General features: G+C 31.0%; 2 protein-coding genes across 3 annotated transcripts in view; both read left to right on the top strand.

The window, feature by feature from the left end:
- Positions 1-17,624, top strand: part of LOC120419105 (netrin-B) — a 174,315-nt gene extending 156,691 nt beyond the window's left edge. The window contains exons 5-7 of one of the 2 annotated variants that reach the window (XM_052711495.1): positions 9,682-9,747; positions 16,228-16,513; positions 16,680-16,821. In XM_052711495.1, the coding sequence (XP_052567455.1) occupies positions 9,682-9,747; positions 16,228-16,513 (352 nt within the window). In that variant the 3' untranslated portion in view covers positions 16,680-16,821. Of the gene's footprint in view, positions 1-9,681; positions 9,748-16,227; positions 16,514-16,679 lie in introns of both variants that reach the window. The other variant, XM_052711492.1, reaches the window with a different exon arrangement.
- An 894-nt stretch (positions 17,625-18,518) lies between these two features.
- On the top strand, positions 18,519-24,193 carry LOC120419769 (NCK-interacting protein with SH3 domain). Its single transcript, XM_039582634.2, has 8 exons — positions 18,519-18,936; positions 19,016-19,200; positions 19,604-19,753; positions 19,912-20,008; positions 20,064-21,221; positions 21,282-21,503; positions 22,062-22,234; positions 22,295-24,193. Exons 1-8 carry the CDS (start codon positions 18,909-18,911, stop codon positions 22,484-22,486), a joined length of 2,205 nt encoding a protein of 734 aa, XP_039438568.1. The 5' UTR covers positions 18,519-18,908; the 3' UTR covers positions 22,487-24,193.
- The last annotated feature ends 2,558 nt before the right edge of the window (positions 24,194-26,751 follow it).

Raw genomic sequence — 26,751 nt, forward strand, 5'->3', positions numbered from 1 at the left:
ATTTTGACCATCGGGGATGAGAAGGGGAAAGGGGTGGTGGTACAGAAAATTAGACCACATCATGTACTATCCAAGGAAGGGAGTACGCGACAACGACCAAGACGAAGATGGCGACACGATAGAGGAGGAGGTGGAAAACGATTTCAGTGGAGTGAAGTTTTCTTCTGGGAAAGTGCAAAAGGTTTGCGTCACGTCTTTGGGAAAGAAATATTAGTCTCGAGTAGATTCGGGAAATAGATTATGGTCACATGATGAATTTAGTGAGTAAAGGTGAAACTGTTCGTCATCATAATAAAAAGGGCCCTTGCTTCATTGCTTTTTTGCTTTTTTGCTTTTTTTTTTTGCTTTTTTGCTTTTATGCTTTTTTGCTTTTTTGCTTTTTTGCTTTTTTGCTTTTTTGCTTTTTTGCTTTTTTGCTTTTTTGCTTTTTTGCTTTTTTGCTTTTTTGCTTTTTTGCTTTTTTGCTTTTTTGCTTTTTTGCTTTTTTGCTTTTTTGCTTTTTTTTTTGCTTTTTTGCTTTTTTGCTTTTTTGCTTTTTTGCTTTTTTGCTTTTTTGCTTTTTTGCTTTTTTGCTTTTTTGCTTTTTTGCTTTTTTGCTTTTTTTGCTTTTTTGCTTTTTTGCTTTTTTGCTTTTTTGCTTTTTTGCTTTTTTGCTTTTTTGCTTTTTTGCTTTTTTGCTTTTTTGCTTTTTTGCTTTTTGCTTTTTTGCTTTTTTGCTTTTTTGCTTTTTTGCTTTTTTGCTTTTTTGCTTTTTTGCTTTTTTGCTTTTTTGCTTTTTTGCTTTTTTGCTTTTTTGCTTTTTTGCTGTTTTGCTGTTTTTGCTTTTTTGCTTTTTTGCTTTTTTAATTTTTTGCTTTTTTGCTTTTTTGCTTTTTTGCTTTTTTGCTTTTTTGCTTTTTTGCTTTTTTGCTTTTTTGCTTTTTTGCTTTTTTGCTTTTTTGCTTTTTTGCTTTTTTGCTTTTTTGCTTTTTTGCTTTTTTGCTTTTTTGCTTTTTTGCTTTTTTGCTTTTTTGCTTTTTTGCTTTTTTGCTTTTTTGCTTTTTTGCTTTTTTGCTTTTTTGCTTTTTTGCTTTTTTGCTTTTTTGCTTTTTTGCTTTTTTGCTCTTTTACTTTTTTGCTTTTTTGCTGTTTTTGCTGTTTTTGCTTTTTTGCTTTTTTGCTTTTTTGCTTTTTTGCTTTTTTGCTTTTTTGCTTTTTTGCTTTTTTGCTTTTTTGCTTTTTTGCTTTTTTGCTTTTTTGCTTTTTTGCTTTTTTGCTTTTTTGCTTTTTTGCTTTTTTGCTTTTTTGCTTTTTTGCTTTTTTGCTTTTTTGCTTTTTTGCTTTTTTGCTTTTTTGCTTTTTTGCTTTTTTGCTTTTTTGCTTTTTTGCTTTTTTGCTTTTTTGCTTTTTTGCTTTTTTGCTTTTTTGCTTTTTTGCTTTTTTGCTTTTTTGCTTTTTTGCTTTTTTGCTTTTTTGCTTTTTTCCTTTTTTGCTTTTTTGCTTTTTTGCTTTTTTGCTGTTTTTGCTTTTTTGCTTTTTTAATTTTTTGCTTTTTTGCTTTTTTGCTTTTTTTGCTTTTTTGCTTTTTTGCTTTTTTGCTTTTTTGCTTTTTTGCTTTTTTGCTTTTTTGCTTTTTTGCTTTTTTGCTTTTTTGCTTTTTTGCTTTTTTGCTTTTTTGCTTTTTTGCTTTTTTGCTTTTTTGCTTTTTTGCTTTTTTGCTTTTTTGCTTTTTTGCTTTTTTGCTTTTTTGCTTTTTTGCTTTTTTGCTTTTTTGCTTTTTTGCTTTTTGCTTTTTTGCTTTTTTGCTTTTTTGCTTTTTTGCTTTTTTGCTTTTTTGCTTTTTTGCTTTTTTGCTTTTTTGCTTTTTTGCTTTTTTGCTTTTTTGCTTTTTTGCTTTTTTGCTTTTTTGCTTTTTTGCTTTTTTGCTTTTTTCCTTTTTTGCTTTTTTGCTTTTTTGCTTTTTTGCTGTTTTTGCTTTTTTGCTTTTTTAATTTTTTGCTTTTTTGCTTTTTTGCTTTTTTGCTTTTTTGCTTTTTGCTTTTTTGCTTTTTTGCTTTTTTGCTTTTTTGCTTTTTGCTTTTTTGCTTTTTTGCTTTTTTGCTTTTTTGCTTTTTTGCTTTTTTGCTTTTTTGCTTTTTTGCTTTTTTGCTTTTTTGCTTTTTTGCTTTTTTGCTTTTTTGCTTGTTTGCTTTTTTGCTTTTTTGCTTTTTTGCTTTTTTGCTTTTTTGCTTTTTTGCTTTTTTGCTTTTTTGTTTTTTTGTTTTTTTGCTTTTTTGCTTTTTTGCTTTTTTGTTTTTTGGCTTTTTTGCTTTTTTGTTTTTTTGCTTTTGGTTTTTTTGCTTTTTTGCTTTTTTGCAAAGCAATTTTTTGCAATTTTCTTTTTAGAAACTTCCTTTTGTAAAAATAAAACATCATTCCAAAAAATCGCAAAAATGCAACCAAACCAAACAGCTAAAAATACGGTCTTCTATTTTCGCACTCAATTCCACTGAAAAGGTAATAAATTTCCACTTTTTAATCTCCCTTCTCGGCGACGACGACGACCAGACTTTGGGAACATTAATTTGGTGACTACCGGGGAAAACGCACCACCCCCGGAGGGAGGTTCAGCAAATTGTTTTTCATTAAGTCAATCCCGGCGGCGGCCGAGGCCAAAAACGACAGAGACAAAAATTTGACTGGGAGTGTTTGGGATTAAAATGTAATTACTTTCAAATTACTTGTTCATTTTGCGGGACGAATGTGCTTTATTTAGAAAGAAAAAAACTGTGGAATGAGAATTTCCCGTAGGATGGTTTATGGGAAAACTCTTAAGCTGAATGAGATTTATTTGAAAACAGGTTCCCATTAGACTAATTGAAAAAAAAATCTAAGGGCCAAAAAAATTGTAATTTATTGTGTTAAAATAATTTCCACTAAAATTTAAATTTGTAATTAGTAATTTGTTGTTTTATTGGGTACGATAACTTGTTAGTTAAAATATATATCAAGTCAAGGAGGGAAATTAAATTAATTTAAATCAAGTTGATTCCTTACATTTGAGTTGAAATACCTTTTTGATAGTTTTAATTTTTAATATCTAATTCTTGATTTTCATTATTGTTTTTAAATTGAAATTCAGTTCAATTTATTATTCCATAAACACGAGTAAAGTTGTGAAATTCAAATTTCCGGTTTCGGAAAAATATTTTTCTTTAATTTACTCCATCGAAAACTCTGCACTGCAGAAAGTCCTTTGTTTCCCACGTTAGAGTCCTTTCGGAGCTTGCACAAAATATTGCGCGATCACATAATTTAATTTTATTATCTTTCTCACAAACGGGTGCCCACACCACACACACCAACATATTCTCACTCACAAACACATAATTTCGCGCTGCTGCTGCTGCAATATAACACATCATAAAGCACCGCACTCAATTTTAAGGGTGGTTTGCCCTATTATGGACCTCTTTTAGTAATTAATTCAATTTTAAATCCAAATAAGAAGTGGTTTAATTAATAATTTCAATAACCATATAAAAAATTAATTATTAAAAATCTTTAAAAAAAATCATTAAAAAAACATTAAAAAATATAAAAAAAACAAAAACAAAACGAAAAAAATTCAAAAATACTTCTAGACAAAAACTGACAGCTCTTTGTTCTATACTGGTATTACCAAAGAAAGACAAACACGGAAAGAACTGCTTAAAATTCAATGGTGCAACCAACACCGAGATAATTGGCTCCTTTGGGGCCGATTCCAGACCACCCCCATCATAATCCACCTCCCACCATATTTATGATCACACGTGGTCGACTCCCCCGCCATCAAACCCTTAAGTCAAGCTACTAAAGCGCTCAAAACGTGCTAATACGGCACACACTCACTATCGCTCTCGAATTGAGGACAACGGATTTTATCACTTGTTTGCCAAATCCACCCGAAATAGCCCTTAAAAACAATGGCCACCAGGGGCAGTGGCACCCTTTACGGTCGAGCCCCTCTTTTTTACGGGTGAGAGTTGTTTATTTGATGGGCTTGTCAATTAGGAAGGGGGTAAGTTAGTGGACGGGCCATTTTGTGCCGCAGTTGTCGCATTATAATAAAGTTTTTTGTCTGGTTAATTGTGTTTGTTTTGGGTCGAAAATGGGTGCAAATCTTTACAACATGTTAGATAGCTTTTGACATTTGAGTTACAACATTTAAGAAATAATTAATTAAAGGAAATCACACTTTATAGACTTTAAAAACTTTAAAAACTTTAAAAACTTTAAAAACTTTAAAAACTTTAAAAACTTTAAAAACTTTAAAAACTTTAAAAACTTTAAAAACTTTAAAAACTTTAAAAACTTTAAAAACTTTAAAAACTTTAAAAACTTTAAAAACTTTAAAAACTTTAAAAACTTTAAAAACTTTAAAAACTTTAAAAACTTTAAAAACTTTAAAAACTTTAAAAACTTTAAAAACTTTAAAAACTTTAAAAACTTTAAAAACTTTAAAAACTTTAAAAACTTTAAAAACTTTAAAAACTTTAAAAACTTTAAAAACTTTAAAAACTTTAAAAACTTAAAAAACTTTAAAAACTTTAAAAACTTTAAAAACTTTAAAAACTTTAAAAACTTTAAAAACTTTAAAAACTTTAAAAACTTTAAAAACTTTAAAAACTTTAAAAACTTTAAAAACTTTAAAAACTTTAAAAACTTTAAAAACTTTAAAAACTTTAAAAACTTTAAAAACTTTAAAAACTTTAAAAACTTTAAAAACTTTAAAAACTATAAAAACTTTAAAAACTTTAAAAACTTTAAAAACTTTAAAAACTTTAAAAACTTTAAAAACTTTAAAAACTTTTAAAGCTTTTAAAGCTTTAAAATCTTTAAAAACTTTAAAAACTTTAAATTTTTTTAAATTTAAAAACTTGTCAAAACTGTAAAATTAAATGTTTAAATGGTTAAATGGTTAAAATGTTAAATTGTTAAATTGTTAAATTGTTAAATTGTTAAATTGTTAAATTGTTAAATTGTTAAATTGTTAAATTGTTAAATTGTTAAATTGTTAAATTGTTAAATTGTTAAATTGTTAAATTGTTAAATTGTTAAATTGTTAAATTGTTAAATTGTTAAATTGTTAAATTGTTAAATTGTTAAATTGTTAAATTGTTAAATTGTTAAATTGTTAAATTGTTAAATTGTTAAATTGTTAAATTGTTAAATTGTTAAATTGTTAAATTGTTAAATTGTTAAATTGTTAAATTGTTAAATTGTTAAATTGTTAAATTGTTAAATTGTTAAATTGTTAAATTGTTAAATTGTTAAATTGTTAAATTGTTAAATTGTTAAATTGTTAAATTGTTAAATTGTTAAATTGTTAAATTGTTAAATTGTTAAATTGTTAAATTGTTAAATTGTTAAATTGTTAAATTGTTAAATTGTTAAATTGTTAAATTGTTAAATTGTTAAATTGTTAAATTGTTAAATTGTTAAATTGTTAAATTGTTAAATTGTTAAATTGTTAAATTGTTAAATTGTTAAATTGTTAAATTGTTAAATTGTTAAATTGTTAAATTGTTAAATTGTTAAATTGTTAAATTGTTAAATTGTTAAATTGTTAAATTGTTAAATTGTTAAATTGTTAAATTGTTAAATTGTTAAATTGTTAAATTGTTAAATTGTTAAATTGTTAAATTGTTAAATTGTTAAATTGTTAAATTGTTAAATTGTTAAATTGTTAAATTGTTAAATTGTTAAATTGTTAAATTGTTAAATTGTTAAATTGTTAAATTGTTAAATTGTTAAATTGTTAAATTGTTAAATTGTTAAATTGTTAAATTGTTAAATTGTTAAATTGTTAAATTGTTAAATTGTTAAATTGTTAAATTGTTAAATTGTTAAATTGTTAAATTGTTAAATTGTTAAATTGTTAAATTGTTAAATTGTTAAATTGTTAAATTGTTAAATTGTTAAATTGTTAAATTGTTAAATTGTTAAATTGTTAAATTGTTAAATTGTTAAATTGTTAAATTGTTAAATTGTTAAATTGTTAAATTGTTAAATTGTTAAATTGTTAAATTGTTAAATTGTTAAATTGTTAAATTGTTAAATTGTTAAATTGTTAAATTGTTAAATTGTTAAATTGTTAAATTGTTAAATTGTTAAATTGTTAAATTGTTAAATTGTTAAATTGTTAAATTGTTAAATTGTTAAATTGTTAAATTGTTAAATTGTTAAATTGTTAAATTGTTAAATTGTTAAATTGTTAAATTGTTAAATTGTTAAATTATTAAATTGTTAAATTGTTAAATTGTTAAATTGTTAAATTGTTAAATTGTTAAATTGTTAAATTGTTAAATTGTTAAATTGTTAAATTGTTAAATTGTTAAATTGTTAAATTGTTAAATTGTTAAATTGTTAAATTGTTAAATTGTTAAATTGTTAAATTGTTAAATTGTTAAATTGTTAAATTGTTAAATTGTTAAATTGTTAAATTGTTAAATTGTTAAATTGTTAAATTGTTAAATTGTTAAATTGTTAAATTGTTAAATTGTTAAATTGTTAAATTGTTAAATTGTTAAATTGTTAAATTGTTAAATTGTTAAATTGTTAAATTGTTAAATTGTTAAATTGTTAAATTGTTAAATTGTTAAATTGTTAAATTGTTAAATTGTTAAATTGTTAAATTGTTAAATTGTTAAATTGTTAAATTGTTAAATTGTTAAATTGTTAAATTGTTAAATTGTTAAATTGTTAAATTGTTAAATTGTTAAATTGTTAAATTGTTAAATTGTTAAATTGTTAAATTGTTAAATTGTTAAATTGTTAAATTGTTAAATTGTTAAATTGTTAAATTGTTAAATTGTTAAATTGTTAAATTGTTAAATTGTTAAATTGTTAAATTGTTAAATTGTTAAATTGTTAAATTGTTAAATTGTTAAATTGTTAAATTGTTAAATTGTTAAATTGTTAAATTGTTAAATTGTTAAATTGTTAAATTGTTAAATTGTTAAATTGTTAAATTGTTAAATTGTTAAATTGTTAAATTGTTAAATTGTTAAATTGTTAAATTGTTAAATTGTTAAATTGTTAAATTGTTAAATTGTTAAATTGTTAAATTGTTAAATTGTTAAATTGTTAAATTGTTAAATTGTTAAATTGTTAAATTGTTAAATTGTTAAATTGTTAAATTGTTAAATTGTTAAATTGTTAAATTGTTAAATTGTTAAATTGTTAAATTGTTAAATTGTTAAATTGTTAAATTGTTAAATTGTTAAATTGTTAAATTGTTAAATTGTTAAATTGTTAAATTGTTAAATTGTTAAATTGTTAAATTGTTAAATTGTTAAATTGTTAAATTGTTAAATTGTTAAATTGTTAAATTGTTAAATTGTTAAATTGTTAAATTGTTAAATTGTTAAATTGTTAAATTGTTAAATTGTTAAATTGTTAAATTGTTAAATTGTTAAATTGTTAAATTGTTAAATTGTTAAATTGTTAAATTGTTAAATTGTTAAATTGTTAAATTGTTAAATTGTTAAATTGTTAAATTGTTAAATTGTTAAATTGTTAAATTGTTAAATTGTTAAATTGTTAAATTGTTAAATTGTTAAATTGTTAAATTGTTAAATTGTTAAATTGTTAAATTGTTAAATTGTTAAATTGTTAAATTGTTAAATTGTTAAATTGTTAAATTGTTAAATTGTTAAATTGTTAAATTGTTAAATTGTTAAATTGTTAAATTGTTAAATTGTTAAATTGTTAAATTGTTAAATTGTTAAATTGTTAAATTGTTAAATTGTTAAATTGTTAAATTGTTAAATTGTTAAATTGTTAAATTGTTAAATTGTTAAATTGTTAAATTGTTAAATTGTTAAATTGTTAAATTGTTAAATTGTTAAATTGTTAAATTGTTAAATTGTTAAATTGTTAAATTGTTAAATTGTTAAATTGTTAAATTGTTAAATTGTTAAATTGTTAAATTGTTAAATTGTTAAATTGTTAAATTGTTAAATTGTTAAATTGTTAAATTGTTAAATTGTTAAATTGTTAAATTGTTAAATTGTTAAATTGTTAAATTGTTAAATTGTTAAATTGTTAAATTGTTAAATTGTTAAATTGTTAAATTGTTAAATTGTTAAATTTTAAATTTTAAATTGTTAAATTGTTAAATTGTTAAATTGTTAAATTGTTAAATTGTTAAATTGTTAAATTGTTAAATTGTTAAATTGTTAAATTGTTAAATTGTTAAATTGTTAAATTGTTAAATTGTTAAATTGTTAAATTGTTAAATTGTTAAATTATTAAATTGTTAAATTGTTAAATTGTTAAATTGTTAAATTGTTAAATTGTTAAATTGTTAAATTGTTAAATTGTTAAATTGTTAAATTGTTAAATTGTTAAATTGTTAAATTGTTAAATTGTTAAATTGTTAAATTGTTAAATTGTTAAATTGTTAAATTGTTAAATTGTTAAATTGTTAAATTGTTAAATTGTTAAATTGTTAAATTGTTAAATTGTTAAATTGTTAAATTGTTAAATTGTTAAATTGTTAAATTGTTAAATTGTTAAATTGTTAAATTGTTAAATTGTTAAATTGTTAAATTGTTAAATTGTTAAATTGTTAAATTGTTAAATTGTTAAATTGTTAAATTGTTAAATTGTTAAATTGTTAAATTGTTAAATTGTTAAATTGTTAAATTGTTAAATTGTTAAATTGTTAAATTGTTAAATTGTTAAATTGTTAAATTGTTAAATTGTTAAATTGTTAAATTGTTAAATTGTTAAATTGTTAAATTGTTAAATTGTTAAATTGTTAAATTGTTAAATTGTTAAATTGTTAAATTGTTAAATTGTTAAATTGTTAAATTGTTAAATTGTTAAATTGTTAAATTGTTAAATTGTTAAATTGTTAAATTGTTAAATTGTTAAATTGTTAAATTGTTAAATTGTTAAATTGTTAAATTGTTAAATTGTTAAATTGTTAAATTGTTAAATTGTTAAATTGTTAAATTGTTAAATTGTTAAATTGTTAAATTGTTAAATTGTTAAATTGTTAAATTGTTAAATTGTTAAATTGTTAAATTGTTAAATTGTTAAATTGTTAAATTGTTAAATTGTTAAATTGTTAAATTGTTAAATTGTTAAATTGTTAAATTGTTAAATTGTTAAATTGTTAAATTTTTAAATTGTTATTCGCATTTTGTGAACATTCTTCTCAATTTTTCATGATTTTCTTTACAGGAAATAAAATGTGTACAAGTAGAATTCAAAACAAAACAATTAATCCAATTGAGACATATTATGTCTAAATATCGTAAAACCAGAAATATATTAATGCAATCAGAAAACGGAGCTACAAATAAACAAATCCCGGGTCCCTGCACCGTAAAATCTTCCGTTTATACACTCGGAGCAAGACTTAATCCTATTTTAGCTCGTAAAAAAATCGTCAATCAACATCGTAAAGCAAATCGACAGTAAAAATTAATCCTCTTCCACGCGGATGCCAAAGTGCAAAACCCAACTTCCTTCCCACACACTGACTCACTCGGTTTCTCTCTTTTCCTTACCCTTTACTCTCCCGATCTAACACTAATAAAACCGAACTTTGCCTTCAGTTTGCCTTCGACCAACATAGCCAAGAGGCTGAAGAAAGGCGACTTTCCGTAGCTGTACACGATTAAAAAGTTTAATCACCGATTTCTTTGCTTCTCTTTTTTTTTGCAGAGTGCGGAAAGTGCAGAATCGGCACCAAGCGGCTAAATCTAAACAAGTTCTGCAAAAGAGATTACGGTAAGTGCATCAGCTGGCAACGCTGTGGAAGCCACAGATTGTAGGAAGTGTCAGTTTGGGGTACACGCTTCGCAAAAGTAACTCATTTTCTAAATTTGACAGATTAGTTAGTTTTCATAAAAACCGAACCTACTCAGAATTGAGTAATGGGGCAGCTGTCAAATTTGAGTGGATTCTTAGTGAAATACACTTAAATCTGACTGATGCCTCATTAACTCATTTTTGATTTGGTTCGATTTTGTTGAAAACTCAATCATTTGAATTGAGAGTGTACAACCAGTTTCTAGAAATGCCAGGAAAATCGCGATCGTACCACATATCAAATTTGACGTTCATTTGTCTATGGCCTCTCAAGATTCGCGGATTGATGCAGCCGCCTTCACTTCGTTTCTAGCCATAACGGCGTCCGGGGTGGAAAAAAACAGTACCAGACTCTGTGTGACAAGTGGATTCCACGGAAGATCAACTTTTATGCCCTGCCATTTCGCCCGTGATTTCACGCGGATTAAGTGCAGTGTTGATTGTGATCTCCGAGGCCCCACGGATCGAAAAGAGAAAAAGTGGCAAATTGATTTTTTATGGCTAATTTCCTGTCCAAGTGACTCACGGCAATGCGGTGGAGGACAAAGATGAAGTTGGAGTGTTAATTTTGACAGGTTATGGTCAGGTGACAGATGAGAAGTACACACTAATCGAATAAATCTCATTTGAGAGTTACCAACCAACTCAGCTATGAATGTTCCGCCTTTAATAAGCGTGTATGTCACTTTGACAGTTACACGTTAAAAAAAATAACTTATAACTTTAGGTTCAAACTGAATATTTTGCTGCATGGGCTAAGAAGTATTGAGCTGTTTTCAAAGTTTAAATTGTATAATCAATAAACCAATTTGAATTCTTCAAATGTTTCAAATCCCTATATTCTAATGGATTTATGCAATCATCGAATCCTTAGAAGTACAAACTTTAAGCACATGATCCCTTTCTTCCTAGAACAAGAAATGTTTCCCCTTTACCGTTGTTCTTTCGCCAACACAATCGGAAAAGTTCTGTGCAGGAAAACAACCTAAACACATACTCACAGCTGCAGAAAAGGGGTTTCCCTTCCAATGATTAATCATTCATGTGTGTGTGTGTGGGGGGGGTTGGAGTCTGGGAAAGCATCAGAAAAAAAACACGAGGAAACCTGGGAAAGGAAAACATTTTCCAGTTTTTCATCCTTCCTTCCTTCCGCCGCGACCTTCCTTCGTCCGGAAGGATCTACTGCAAAAGTTTGCGCTCCTTTTTCTTCGGTTGTCCCCAACCGTGCCCGAGGCACCCCTTTGCCAAGCTCAACAACATTTTCAGGACGTAAGTGTTGTACTTTAGATGTACACACACACTCATGCTAAACAATGGTGAAAATCCTGTTGATGTGCCATGTTTTTGATAAAATATTACAAGTTGAGTTTTGCTCACTCTAGGAAAAGCTAAACAACATGTAGGAGAAGTCTAAACTTGTTAGAATATTTTAATATGGCAACACTTCAAACGTCAATTTGAGAGACGTCAACTTGACACCAGTGATGCCAGTTTTCAAATGCTATAAAAAGCACAACTCTTCCCTAAATTCAGAACTCCTTTATCATCTTCCGATGAATTCCATTCACAGAAGGCACTTGCCTCCGCTCAATAAAGCGATGCAGACGACCGGATGATGGACGATGGCGAACCCATGTTGCAAATGTACTTTTTTTATTAAATTTTTGCCCATCCATATTTGTCGAACTGGACGCAAGAATCCAAAAAAAAAAGTTCGCTAGCCTAGAATATTCAAACCACCTCGGGCCCAATGCGGCCTCTCTCTAGTTTTCAAAATCGAAATTAATTTTTGATGGCACCCTGCGGGGACATTCACCCAACCTTGAACAGAGCAGGGTTGCCAAACTGGGCAGTGCCAACACTGGAACGAAGATTAAGCTGTCAAACGGCACTATAATGACAAACTGTCAAAGTGTCATAATGGCGAACACGCACAAAGTAGACACTGGCAGCACTGCTGCAGCGTTTAGTGCACTTGCTGGACTTGCGAAATGGAGTTAGGCTGTTTGTTTTCTGCACCAACGGGGACTTTTCTAGTCAACAACAGAATCCGGAATGGTAGCGGTAATAGGCGCGGCATGCCATGGAAAATGGAATGATAAATTAACTTTCCATAGTGCGTTTGTTTTGGGCGAAAAAGTAGTCTAGCATTTTAAATGAAAACGTCATATCGGCATAGAAAACTCCTGAAACAAGGGTTGTTTTGAAAAGCACTCTAGTAATGATATCGTTACAAGATTTACATTTATTGAACACTATGGTGTCTTGAGTAATGCAGCAGGTGGTGTTGTGTACCCATTTTTTAAGTTAACTTTTTACACAGATAGTGAAATCCCCAACTATCCAATTTATAATTTTTAATATGTTTTAGGGGACAACAAAAGGCAATTTTTGAGCCACAAAGAAGCATGGTCGAATTTCACAAAGACTTTATGTTCGGATTTTTTAAATTCAGGGGTCATTCTCTAATGCAAAATAAAATTTGCAATATAAAAGTACTTTACATATAAAATTTATTTCAAATAAAAACAAACATGTTTTTAGTTGTTTTTTTTTTTCTATAATGTCCATGTAAGTTCATTTCTAAAAAAAACATCAATTGACTGAGCAATTCCCTACGAAATAGGTCGTTTTTCTTTAATTTAAATTTTTATATTTTTTTTATCCGGCTGAAACTGTTTTGGTGCCTTTGGTATGCCTACAAAAGCCATTTTCCATCAATAGTTTGTCCCTATAATTTTCCATACAAATTTTGCAGCTGTCCATACAAAAATGATTTGTAAAAATTCAAAAATCTGTATATTTTGATGGAATTTTTTTATCGATTTTGGTGTCTTCTGCAAAGTTTTAGGTATGGATAAGAACTACACTGAAAAAAATTAAACACGGTTAGAAAAAATTTGGTGATTTTTAATTTTTGTTACTAAAATTTGATTTGCAAAGAAATACTATTTTCAATTATTTATTATTTTTTTATATGTTTCAGGGGATGTTCAAATGCCAACTTTTCAGAAACTTCCAGAATGTGCAAACAATTAATTTTAATTAATACAGATTTTGAAAAAAAACTGAAATATTAATCGCAAAATTTTTTCAATCGAATTTGCAAGTAAAAAGTACTTTAATAAAATTCAAGCTATAGCCATTTTTTGGTAACTTTTTTGAAAATAGTCGCAGTAATTCACTTTTAAAATTTATTCCCACTTTTGTTTTTTTTTTTTTTTTTTGATTGGCTGAGAAAACTATCTATATTTTGCTTTTTAAAACTTTCTTGATAGGACCCTTAGTTGCTGAGTTATTTCCATGCATAGGTTTAAAAACAGGAAAATTGATGTTTTCTAAGTCTCACCCAAACAATTCACCATTTTCTAATGTCGATATCTCAGCAACTAGTGATCCGATTTGCATTCGTGAAATTTTTTGGTCTTTCCGAAAACAATATTTTATTTTATTTTTTAAATTAGGACTAACATTTCAAAAGGACGTAATATTGAATGTTTAGCCCTTTAGAAATGTTAGTCTTGATTTAAAAAAAATATTTTTTTCGAGAGATTGGAAAAATTCCAATTTGAACAATTGATTTTGATAAAAAAAATAATACTTGAATTTTTAAAAGTTCATTTCCGAATTCATTTTTAAAACTGATATCTCCGTGATTTTTTTCCGTACATGTTTGTCCGTACTTCTCTGTGAATCAAAAATTGGTCACCTACAAACCTAAAAAAGTTAAAATATCAAAAAATAACGAATTCCTTTTGATCAGGGCGATTCGCCAAAATCCACACAAAAAACGGGAATTTTTTTGTGTTTTTGGTGATTTTTAAACGTTTCTCTTGTTCAATGAAAATCAATTGATTTTTGTTTTAGCTGATTTGAAATTATATAAATAGTTTCCAGATGTTCTTTTGGTTATTTAAGCTATTAAAATATGTTTAAAGATTTAGTATCTTCAAAAATTTCGAATAATCACAGGTAAAGCATGCATTTCTAGCAAACAGTGTTTTTCCTAAATATTAAAAATATTAAAACATTGACAAACGGAAACTTGATTAACTTTTTATGCATGAATACTTTGATATTTTTTAAGGATAAAGCTGTTCTAATGCGTCTCTTGATAAAAACAATGATTTGAACTAAAATTTAGGCCGTTGCAAATATTTTTCAAAGTTTTGCATATTAAAACACTTTTTTCATCCAAATGTTGAAACCTAGGCTTGTAATTTAAATTTTTATATTTTTTTTATTTTTTTTTTTTTTTTGGGTGTCAAATTCCCATTATTTTAGGTTCTAAGAAAGTTAAAGGGTGCAATTGGTTTTTTTTCTCAGTATTATCCTCATCACCACCTACAATTTTGCTGAAGACATCATATCGATCAGGAAATCCCTTTTCATACAAAAAAAAAATACAAAATACTGTATTTTTTGATACTACTCATTTTTAATCATTTTCAACAAGGATAATAAACGACACATAACAATGAATGGCTTTCTACAAGATAAGATATCTTATGAATATTTAAATATTTTAATCTTAAAACTCTTAGGTTGGAAAATGTTGTATCAAATTTCAAAAATCTGAGTATAAAAAAATATAGTTTTTACGAAAACTCCAGCATTTTATATCAAAAACAATCATTTTTTTGCATCGTTTTGTGAAAATTTGAGTAATTTGAAATATTATCATTTTCGATATCGAAGCCCCAATAACCATAATCGTCATTGTCGGACAATGATGTTATCGGTGATAACATTATCGTTAAATAAAGTTGGATGCGAGACTACCCGACAAAACATCAAAAATTGTCTAATTATATGATTTATCCATGTAATATTTCCCTCTATTCTCAAAAACTTATGTTGGTGCCTTCGGCAAAGCAGCTAAACTTTTTTTCAACCTATATTTCGCGCAAGCAGGGATGAAATAATCGCAAAAAATCATTTTCGATTGCGAACTTTCTTCACCCGCGAAAGAGAGGGGAGGCAAATCACGCAAAAGAAAATCGCTCCCGAAATACTCCAAAAAATCAATCTGCTGATGATTTTTTGTGAATTTCCTTGTCAGCACCACTTAAATCTTTGTATTTCACTTTGTTTACACACATTGCCCATCTTCAAAATGTGACAGGTCATGCAAGTATAGTAGTGAAAAGAATGTTGCGCCGAATAATCAAGATGATGATTTTTTTTAGATTCCTTACACCGATTTTTTCGTGAGCGAGAGAGGAGAGCTATGCTCCATTCGGATTTTTTCTCTTGATGAACGTCCAATGATTTTTTTTTTTGATAATGAATATTCCAGCGCTGCGAGAAATTGAATTTTTGTATGAACAATTTCTTTCTCAAAGAGTGCTAAATAAAAACTCTTATGATGAAGATCCTTCCATCGTTCCTAGCAAGCATTTGAAATTTATAACTTCATTTAGAAATATTTTTTTCAAGAGCCTTGACATTACGTCTTTTAGTAATCGCTAAGATAAATCTTTTTGAAATACGCTAATTTAAACACACAAATTGACCTAGACAGGTTTCATGCATCCTAAGTGCGGACTCCGATCGCTATCGTAAATCGATTAGAGCATCACTGAGTGCATGTACCATAAATTACGCTCCACGATCCGCTTCTAAGCTTCTTAGTTTTGCTTCCTCATCATTTGACACGCCGCAGACTCCATATGGGTCCTCGCAGCACCACAACAACAACTGCTTGGAAACGCGCCAATATGATTGAGAAATGAAAAGTTGCTTATTTATTCGGCTAAGCCGCTTAGGAAAATGGCATGTGACTAATTTGTATTGCCCGGCCGTTTTACCTCTCCCTTCTTGGGTTGAGGAAACCGCCTAATGGATCGCTTACAAGCTGCAACACTTTGGCGCGTTACAAAGAGGTGTAAATCGATTGTAAGCAACGGCTTAGTGCTAGACTAGTGCTAGTGGTTCATAACTTAAACTTAAACTTCTCGGCACTTGAAGTTCGGTACAACTTCGGACGCCTAATAAGATCATAACTCTTCCGCGCACTACAGCCATAAAATGATTTTATTAACCTCTCTCTCTCCCTTGCGACGCCGCAGCCCTTTAATAGCATTAAACTATCAACGGAAGGGCTTGGCTGGGCCTGGTTGTCTGATGCGGCACAGATTTGCCAGCCGATTTACTTATCGCGTTGAGCACTTAACCTCTTAATAAGATTAAACCCTGGAGAGCATCACGGGCGATAAATCTACCTAGCCTAATTGAGCGGAGATGGTGCCGCGGATCACGTTTGGAATAAGTTTCTTATGAGGATAAATAATATTTGGATGTAATTTTTATCAGAAAGATAAATAAGTTAAATAATGTATTCGACCTACAAAAATCCATAAATCTAAACAAAAAACTTGTTTTTCTTCTCTATTTTAGTAATAATGGCCAAGGTGACAGCAAAGGACACGAAGCCCGACAACGGAAACCTAAAAAGCAGCAGCAGCATCACCACAAACACAAACAGCCAGAACAGTTACAGCCACAGCAGCAACGACGCAACGGCGGTGGTAAAGTTCACGCTAAGCGTCCAAAAGGTGTTCAAGCGGAGCCCCAGCCCCGGCAGCCCGCTGTCGGTAGCGCTGAGAAGGTCGTCCCAGCACGTAACCCTCGTCGTGGACGTCCAAGATCTCGAGTGCCGCTGCCCAAAAATTCGAGTGAATAAGTAAGGATGTTTTTGCGTTTGACATTTGACAGTTACGTTACCTTTCCGTTGATTGACATTGAGCGCCGCAAAGGTCAATCAACTGACAGGTAACGTAGAGCTGTGCCCTACAGCATCTGTCAAATTAAGCAGAAGAAGATTCTATCATTTTCCCCTCTCTTTACAGGTCCTATCTGATCCTGGGTCGGGACACCGAGGGACCACCGGGAGCGCTCGGCATCGGGCCGCGTTCGATCGTCATCGAGTGGCGTGACGAATGGCACCGACGGCTAAGGAAATTTCAACGACAGGCAGTCCACACATGCCACCACTGATCACACAACAACGACGACGTCGACGAAGCAGACGAGATTTTGCAACAATAGTCGATTAAGATATATATTTATTGATTAAAGTAATAAATTATCGCTAAATTATGTAAGATCTGCGCTTTGCGATCCTTCCCAAACCTTCCGGAACAGGCCGGAATCTTCTTCGTACGCACCAAATGCTAAATAACCCCCTTCCCTGTCGGTCCAGGGAACAGATTTATGGCAAGACTTGTCCAAGATTTATGCATCGATTCTGTTTTCCCACGTGTGACGACGAAACACACGACGGTGATGTTCCACTACTAACATTCCTACCCTTCCCCTTACTTAGATCGTTTCCAAGTAGCCATGGTAGCAGCAAATCTCAAGACGTTGTAAATCTCTCAAATGTATAACCTAACAAGCAACAAACATCTACTTGTATATCATTGCCAATCGTTACTTTTACCAGTCACACACACTCTAGTAGTAGTAGTAGACGTAAGTTAGTACCTCTTATTACGAAAGGATATTTATGTGATTTGTTGATCGTTGAAGTTTCCTTAGCTCTCGTAGATGCCACTAGACTCGCTCCCTACAACACACTTCCTAACTAATTGTAGAACGCGCAAAAAGAATAATAAAAAAACACGTGTCGCCATATCAAAGCAGTATTTTTTACCAGTTAAGAAAAATTCGTGTGATCATTAAATACTTAACAAAAAAAAACTCACTCACTTTTAAACTGTAAGATACTTGATAAGCGGTATGTGAAAGAAACACAAAAATAAACCATTTTGACGACAAGCTGAAGTTTTTTTGCCCCCTTTCCTCCCGGAGTCCGAAAAAGTTATATCCTGAAACCTAATTACCGCGCTCCGCAACAGTCTCAACAGTATGTATTACGTTACGCGCAGCGTTGGAGGAAAAAGTTTTGTTTATCCTTCGCCGCTCCGGCAAACACGGTCCAGGTGAGTTGCGGAACATCCGTTTGCAGGTGGTGCTAAATTGAAGCCGAGTTTCTGCTGCTGGTTAGGATGTGTTTAATGGCAACTTTTTTTTCGCACAGAGAGAAGCTCCTGATTTAATGACACCTTGCGTTTTAAATCCGCTTAATGCTATTGGACAAGCATTGATCTCAAAAAAGTTGAAGCATAGAAAACGGACATCTTTCTCTAACACGGACGTAATAGTCGAGCAATGCAATTCAGCGTTCTTCAACCATCAGAACTCACGAAAATCTCCGTCATTTCATTACTTAGTCAGCATTATTCAACCATCAGAACTCACGAAAATCTCCGTCATTTCATTACTCAGTCAGCATTATTCAACCATCAGAACTCACGAAAATCTTCGTCGTTTCATTCTGTCAGCATCATTCAGAACTCACGAAAATCTCCGTCACTTCATTACTCAGTCAGCATTATTCAACCATCAGAACTCACGAAAATCTTCGTAATTTTCGAATTTCCACCTTACTATGCTGCGTGTTCAACTCAACCATGTTTACATTGCCTCCAAACTGTCACATTGAACGTCCTCCTCATCGTGCTCGCTCCCAGATGGCAGCACCCAGCGCTGAAAAAAGAGAAAACTCAACATTAGCACAAACATTTCAAGCAAACCCCCGCTCTCTCGAACGACCGTCCAAAGCGCACGAGAGACCAAAACACAGTACGGGTACATTGACATTTGGTCGACCGCGCGCGCCTACTTGGGTGAACCGAGGAATTTTGGTTGTTTTCGAGTTGCAAAAATAAACAGAGCGCGCGCTCTCTCTCTCTTCGCAAAGATGACAGCAGAGGAAGCTGTGAATAACAACACACACAGCGAGAGTAGCACGCGAGAGCACAGCTACAATGTGTGCGGGACTTCCAAAGAGCACGGACGGGTTTGTCGGGTCGTCACTGTGCTGCGTGTGATATGGAGCCCCACTGAAGTGTGTCGCGCAGGGTGGGGTAGGTGTGTGAGGACCTCGTTACTTTTTTTCGCTATCCCAATTTTCGCGTGAGGTGAAGATTAAAGTTCGCACAAAAGGTCGTGACGAATGTGAGGAAGAGTCCGGTAGATAGCTGGTCACACCGTCAGGAACTGCCGAGCCAACCATGGGCGACAATCTGCTGAACGAAGCTGGTAGGATATGGGTCAGGCTCTACCCTGGAAAGAGGAAAAATCAATTATTTTTCGCGTCTTGTTACAACCATTTTTGCAGAGAGCTTCGAGATGCTGAAGGCGCTGTACGACTTTACGGCCGTGTACCCCAAGACGATCAGCTTCGACGAGGGCGAGTACTTTATCCTGCACCAGACCAGTGCCCGCCAGCGGAACTGGTGGCAGGTGGTCAGCATGAAGGGCAACATCGGCTTCGTGCCGTCGAATTATGTCATGAAGCTCAAGGTAGATATCGCGAATATAGCGTAGAAAAACAGCAGCATGCGGAGGGACAAACATCGCAGAGAGCACGTACAAGGCCGAAAGTGGATAGTGGAAGAAAAATCAATATTTTACTGCATTTTAAATGAACCCCAAGTATCATCTTCAGATCAGTGGATGATAAGCGGCTGAGGGCGCTTCCGTCCGTCGGCAAGGCCACCCGGGCGTCGAGAGACGCCTCCTCAAAACTCTTCCACTTCCACGTTCCCTTTGCACGGTCGCGTAATAACGCTGTAAATATTTATATCCACGCCTTGTACAGCGCTACATGGCATTTTGCGGATGCTGTGTAAGCATATGCATTAACCCCCTTCTTCTAGAGGATTATCCTCTGACGTGCATAATTACGCTGTAATGCTTCTTTCAGGTCGATCCAAACTTCCTCAACGGGTTCCTCGAGTCGAGCATCGAGTCGCTGCGAATGTCAACGGACAAGGAGATCAACGGTATCATCAATCGCGAGGAGCTCATCGATCGACTGGTCGAGAAACAGCGGAAAATCGAGAAGATGCTGAAGGTAATTATGCTAGTAGAACGACGACGCTGTCGATGAAAATGCGGATGAGCGAGTGAGAGTGTGTGGCTACGATACAAGAGAGGAATAGTTTTAAATAGGTTTCGGCCTGGTTTAGTTCCGGATGCGATCACGTGTTTATTTTGCGCTTTGTTTTGCAGTTCGAGAGTTCCGACAGTGATTCAGAACCTGTACCGGTGAAAATGGGCAACGGAAGTGTGAAGCATCTGGAGGATTACCCTTGTAACAACTGCACAGGTGAGTGCGATGTCTTGAGGATTTACGAGCATCCAGCTAACCTCAATCGTTTCAGAGCCCGTGTCTAGTCACAGCAGTGGGAGTGAACCTCCCCGATCACCAGTTGCGGTAAAGCACGAGAAGCTAACCAAAAAGTCACAGTCTAGTCCAGCGGTAGGAGTGGCCAACAGTGTTCCACAGTTTGTTCAGGAAAGTCCCAGCATGAGCGTCCTCTCGTCCAAGCTGAACCAGGACGAACCGCTGACGCCAACTGCGCAAGAAAACAGCGTCGTGTCGGAAGTGTCCGAAACGGAAACGACCAATACGGCCACCACAACGACGACAACCACGACGAGTGACGAAATTACGGCCATCTCGCGAGGAGACGAAGAGATCGCCAAGACCGAACCAACGGCAGAACCGGAAGCACAAACTGATCACGAGATGGAGGCGGAAATCACCAACAACGACGACATGACCGCCAGCGAAAACGAACCCCAACCAAAGGAATCATCCGCCAAAGAACCTACCAGCGATCCGGACACGATCGCCGAGAGTCACAACCTGAACGATGTTCCGCTGTCGAAAATCGAACCCCAAGACGTGTACCAGGTCGTGGACGCGATCCGCACCAACACCAGCCTCAGCCATGAAATGGCTTGCGTTGCCCTGCGCGTCGTACTCAGCGAGCTGGAACCGCTGCTTCCCCAGCCGATCGTCAAGCACCTGGAACCGATAGCCGTGCACCTGACTGCACCACTCGACGTTCCGGACGCCTTACTAGCTCAAACGCATGACGCCCAGCGGCTGCGCGTCATTTTCAACGGTCTGTCCGAGTGTAAAAACGACTCGGAACAGCGCACCTGGATGCTGCACGAAGACGAAGCCGACATCAGCCGGTACCTCAGCGAACTGATCAGCATCCTCACCCACGCCGACCCCAAAATCTGCCGCAACGAAATGGCCGTCGACCACTACCAAAGCGTCATCAACCTGGTCCTGTACTACCAGATGGAAACGCGCTGGTCCATCCGGAAACTGCTACTCGAGGCGTTCAAAGCCATGTGCCACCTGGACTACACCACCGTTGACATCCTGCTCGGCTCCGTGCTTCCGCTGGAAATCGTCCAGGACATGATCTCCAACGCGCGCAACGTCGAAAAGCTGCAAGAACTCGCCAACATGCTCATCATCGTGTTCTCCATCGGCAGACGAATGCCCATCAACCAGCAAGGTAAACCCCACCACAAACCCCCACTCAAAATCTCAACCTCAACCCTAATCTGCTTCGCAGAGCACCTCCGCTCGGACTTTATCATCTTCCTGCTGAACATCATCGAGACGCCGCCGGACACGGACGTGCACGGCGTGCTGCCGGACACCATGATCAACCTGATCCTGTCCTTCAACCTGCAGTTTGACAACTTTACCGAGAACGTCGTGCTGGAAGCGATGGAGCAGATCAAGACGGCGAAAACTTTTACGGAGAAGATTCTGGTGCTGATCAACCGGGAAGGTAGGGCGGGCTTACCTTTTGCGTTGCAACGCGGGAGCTTTGTTTACAACTTCGGTGTTTTTTCACAGCTGGAAACTTTTGCTGCAAACTTTTGTTATTTTCTGATTGAAAAAACTTGGATTTTGTTTTAACTGTTCGGAAAACCACAGAAATTCGTTGTTATTAGTACACAAATCACAGTCTTTCATTTGATTACTTTTTGACAAGCACGTGTTCTGAACTTAGCTGTCACTCCCTCCAAGATGCTACAAGAAAGGTGTTGACTGTTTATGCTTTAGCGTTACGCCTTTCTTGACAATGTCAAAAAACGTAACGCATGTGTCAACCAGGAAGATTTCAAGCAAAACAATGTGAATGGGCCAGTGTCGGAGTGTAAACAAAGAGTCTGTCCTGATCACGTCAGTTGATGTTTACGTTAGGAATGAGCAAGATAAATTCTTTGTTTACACTTGGACACTGGCAATTTAGATTGTTTTGCTAGATTTATGAATTTTGTGATATTAAAATTGGGGCTCTACCTCGGAACGATATTTAAAAACTTTCTACTCAATTTTGCAGAGGATCCAGTACACACCTTGAAGCACACTCCAGCGCACATAAATCCGGTTCTGAAGATGCTAGTCGATCTGTTTTCGCGCCCCGAAACCGCCTCCATTTTCTACTCCAACGACCAGAGCGTCCTCATTGACATCCTGGTGCGCCAACTGTCGGACCTTTCCGCAGGAGAACCGGTAAGACTTGCCCAACCCAACTCTCAACCCAGCTTGCTAACCCGTTCCACCCCTCCCCAGATCCGCAAGTGGTACCTGGAGCTGTGCCGCAAGATTGTGCGCAACACCAGCTACGCGGACCACCAGCACCGCAAGCAGGACCTGATGAAGATCTTCACCCGGATCTTCTGCGAGGAGACGGAGTGCAGCGCCGGCGATCAGCAGATTGTGCGGGAGATCGCCAACGAGTTTCCGCAGATCTTCAAGGCGTGAAGCACTGCCAACGGCAGTCGCAAACGAGCAATACCGCAGCAACCAGCCGTTCCGTTTCTTTCAGATGCCATTTCAGTTTCCGTTGTCAGACTCTTCTGCTGATCAAACCAAAAAGACCCACGCATTTATCAGGCTTTTCCCCCACGCTCCGCTGTCGTGTAACGGCAAAACGTCAAAATGGCGTTACACAGCGTTACGGCGCTTGGGCCCCACATGACACCTCTCTTCAATGTTGTTATAGATATTCAGAAATAGAACAAAAACAGTACGCAATTCAGTCCAGTTTTATCAAATTATAACTCGCATTCGCTTACACAGCAAGTGGAAGGCAGCAGCATTTTTTATCAACTAGAACAATAGACTATTTTGATAAAGAAAGAAAGAAAAACAGTTGTAATACAGGTTTTAACATTTGAGCAACACTTCGACATAACCTTATACGCAATAGATAGCAGAACACGTACAAATAGAAAGTAATACACGCGATTCCTTTTTTCGCCGAAAGGATAACTAATTGTCACAACTTTCAAGCAATCTTCCTCCACACAAGCAAGCAAGTATACGACACAGCACTGCGTCGCAAGCGAAAACAATTCTGGACTTCGAAAAACCTAACCTCCACGAACGAACCTACGAAAATTTGGATTGGATTGGAAATTGTGGTTAAAAGATTAAATTTTATGCATTTGTTAGTTTCTGCAATTGGACTTCCGAAACGGAGCTTATAATTCTGAAAATTAAATGATATTTTTTTCTAAAATAAACTTGTTCATACTTCAACTTGGTCTGTTAACAAAGCCAAATCATAGTTTATAAACTTCGTTTGCTTTACGAACAAAAACATACAAAGAAAGAAAAGATATTAAATATTTTTACTCCTACTGTAGTCATGTTGAATATGTACCTAAGTCAGAAAGAATAATCAAAATGGAGAAAAAACAAATCCTAAGCAAAAAAAAGAGTCGTATGTGTTTGATTGTTGATATTAGTGATACCAATACTTTAATAAAAAATAAAAACCAAAAAATAAAACTCTGAATCGAAAGGAAAAATCTCCCTCAATATTTCCCTTGAAATGCCAAAAATACATTTAATAAAACAAAAACGAAACAAATATCCATTTAAACGTGTCTGAACTTTGTAACTTTCAATTATAACGTTATGAACCTAGAAAACTGCAAACAAAACCAACACTAATAAATTACTTAGGTTAAAAGAAGCAAATCATTTTATACCCTATTGGCATTGTGAGCGAAAAAAAAGCAGATTTTGAAACCAAGTTTAAACTCGTGAGTAAAAAATTTAAAGTGCAGAGCAAGGTTTTAAGTAATAATAGTGAAACTTTAACAGTTGAGAGCAAATATTTAAAAACAGAAGAAGACAAATAGACAGCTATAATTATATTTTGGTAGGTTACAAACGCATTCAAAGTTTATAACGAAGAAAACGGCCATTAAGGCTAGCAAAAAACAAAGTGAAAACAAAAATTAACGGAACAATGACTATAGAAATTTGAACAATGATTGGAAAGCTTGGCTAGAAATTTAAAAATAAAAAAACGACTAAAAAGTCAACAGAACAGCAAAACAAGAAATGGAGAGAAAAAAAAACACAGTTTCACACATGTTACACTATTGGTAAGCAAAACTTAAGATATTTGGAAAAAGTCAGTAAGACGAGTTGCGAAATAAATATGGTAATCTTAAATGCGTGTTTTGATTGATTGACTTTATTTTTTTGTATTTTTTGTATTTTTTGTAATTTTCGTAGTTTTTTTTGTAATTTTTGTATTTTTTCAAGTTTTTATAATTTTTGTAATTTTTGTAATTTTTAAATTTTTGTAATTTTTGTAATTTTTGTATTTTTTGTAATTTTTGTAATTTTTGTTATTTTTGTAATTTTTGTAATTTTTGTATTTTTTGTAATTTTCGTAGTTTTTTGTAATTTTTGTATTTTTTGTATTTTTTGAAGTTTTTATAATTTTTGTAGTTTTTTGTAATTTTTGTATTTTTTGAAGTTTTTATAATTTTTGTAACTTTTGTAATTTTTGTAATTTTTGTAATTTTTGTAATTTTTGAATTTTTGTAATTTTTGTATTTTTTGTAATTTTTGTAATTTTTGTTATTTTTGTAATTTTTGTAATTTTTGTAATTTTTGTAATTTTTGTATTTTTTGTAATTTTCGTAGTTTTTTGTAATTTTTGTATTTTGTGTATTTTTTGATGTTTTTATAATTTTTGTAGTTTTTTGTAATTTTTGTAATTTTTGTATTTTTTGTAATTTTTGTAATTTTTGTAATTTTTGTAATTTTTGTAATTTTTGTAATTTTTGTAATTTTTGTAATTTTTGTAATTTTTGTAATTTTTGTAATTTTTGTAATTTTTGTAATTTTTGTAATTTTTGTATTTTTTGTAATTTTTGTAATTTTTGTAATTTTTGTAATTTTTGTAATTTTTGTAATTTTTGTAATTTTTGTATTTTTTGTAATTTTTGTAATTTTTGTTATTTTTGTAATTTTTGTAATTTTTGTAATTTTTGTAATTTTTTGTAATTTTTGTAATTTTTGTAATTTTTGTATTTTTTGTGATTTTTGTAATTTTTGTAATTTTTGTAATTTTTGTAATTTTTGTAATTTTTGTAATTTTTGTAATTTTTGTACTTTTTGTAATTTTTGTAATTTTTGTAATTTTGTAATTTTTGTATTTTTGTAATTTTTGTAATTTTTGTATTTTTGTAATTTTTGTAATTTTTGTAATTTTTGTAATTTTTGTAATTTTTGTAATTTTTGTAATTTTTGTAATTTTTGTAATTTTTGTAATTTTTGTAATTTTTGTAATTTTTGTAATTTTTGTAATTTTTGTAATTTTTGTAATTTTTGTAATTTTTGTAATTTTTGTAATTTTTGTAATTTTTGTAATTTTTGTAATTTTTGTAATTTTTGTAATTTTTGTAATTTTTGTAATTTTTGTATTTTTTGTAATTTTCGTAGTTTTTTGTAATTTTTGTAATTTTTGTATTTTTTGTATTTTTTGAAGTTTTTATAACTTTTGTAATTTTTGTAATTTTTGTAATTTTTGTAATTTTTGTAATTTTTGTAATTTTTGTAATTTTTGTAATTTTTGTAATTTTTGTAATTTTTGTAATTTTTGTAATTTTTGTAATTTTTGTAATTTTTGTAATTTTTGTAATTTTTGTAATTTTTGTAATTTTTGTAATTTTTGTAATTTTTGTAATTTTTGTAATTTTTGTAATTTTTGTAATTTTTGTAATTTTTGTAATTTTTGTAATTTTTGTAATTTTTGTAATTTTTGTAATTTTTGTAATTTTTGTAATTTTTGTAATTTTTGTAATTTTTGTAATTTTTGTAATTTTTGTAATTTTTGTAATTTTTGTAATTTTTGTAATTTTTGTAATTTTTGTAATTTTTGTAATTTTTGTAATTTTTGTAATTTTTGTAATTTTTGTAATTTTTGTAATTTTTGTAATTTTTGTAATTTTTGTAATTTTTGTAATTTTTGTAATTTTTGTAATTTTTGTAATTTTTGTATTTTTTGTAATTTTTGTAATTTTTGTAATTTTTGTAATTTTTGTAATTTTTGTAATTTTTGTAATTTTTGTATTTTTTGTAATTTTCGTAGTTTTTTGTAATTTTTGTATTTTTTGTATTTTTTGAAGTTTTTATAACTTTTGTAATTTTTGTAATTTTTGTAATTTTTGTAATTTTTGTAATTTTTGTAATTTTTGTAATTTTTGTAATTTTTGTAATTTTTGTAATTTTTGTAATTTTTGTAATTTTTGTAATTTTTGTAATTTTTGTAATTTTTGTAATTTTTGTAATTTTTGTAATTTTTGTAATTTTTGTAATTTTTGTAATTTTTGTAATTTTTGTAATTTTTGTAATTTTTGTAATTTTTGTAATTTTTGTAATTTTTGTAATTTTTGTAATTTTTGTAATTTTTGTAATTTTTGTAATTTTTGTAATTTTTGTAATTTTTGTAATTTTTGTAATTTTTGTAATTTTTGTAATTTTTGTAATTTTTGTAATTTTTGTAATTTTTGTAATTTTTGTAATTTTTGTAATTTTTGTAATTTTTGTAATTTTTGTAATTTTTGTAATTTTTGTAATTTTTGTAATTTTTGTAATTTTTGTAATTTTTGTAATTTTTGTAATTTTTGTAATTTTTGTAATTTTTGTAATTTTTGTAATTTTTGTAATTTTTGTAATTTTTGTAATTTTTGTAATTTTTGTAATTTTTGTAATTTTTG

This window comes from Culex pipiens, chromosome 1 (assembly GCF_016801865.2).
Source record: "Culex pipiens pallens isolate TS chromosome 1, TS_CPP_V2, whole genome shotgun sequence".
In the NCBI taxonomy this organism is placed as follows: domain Eukaryota; kingdom Metazoa; phylum Arthropoda; class Insecta; order Diptera; family Culicidae; genus Culex; species Culex pipiens.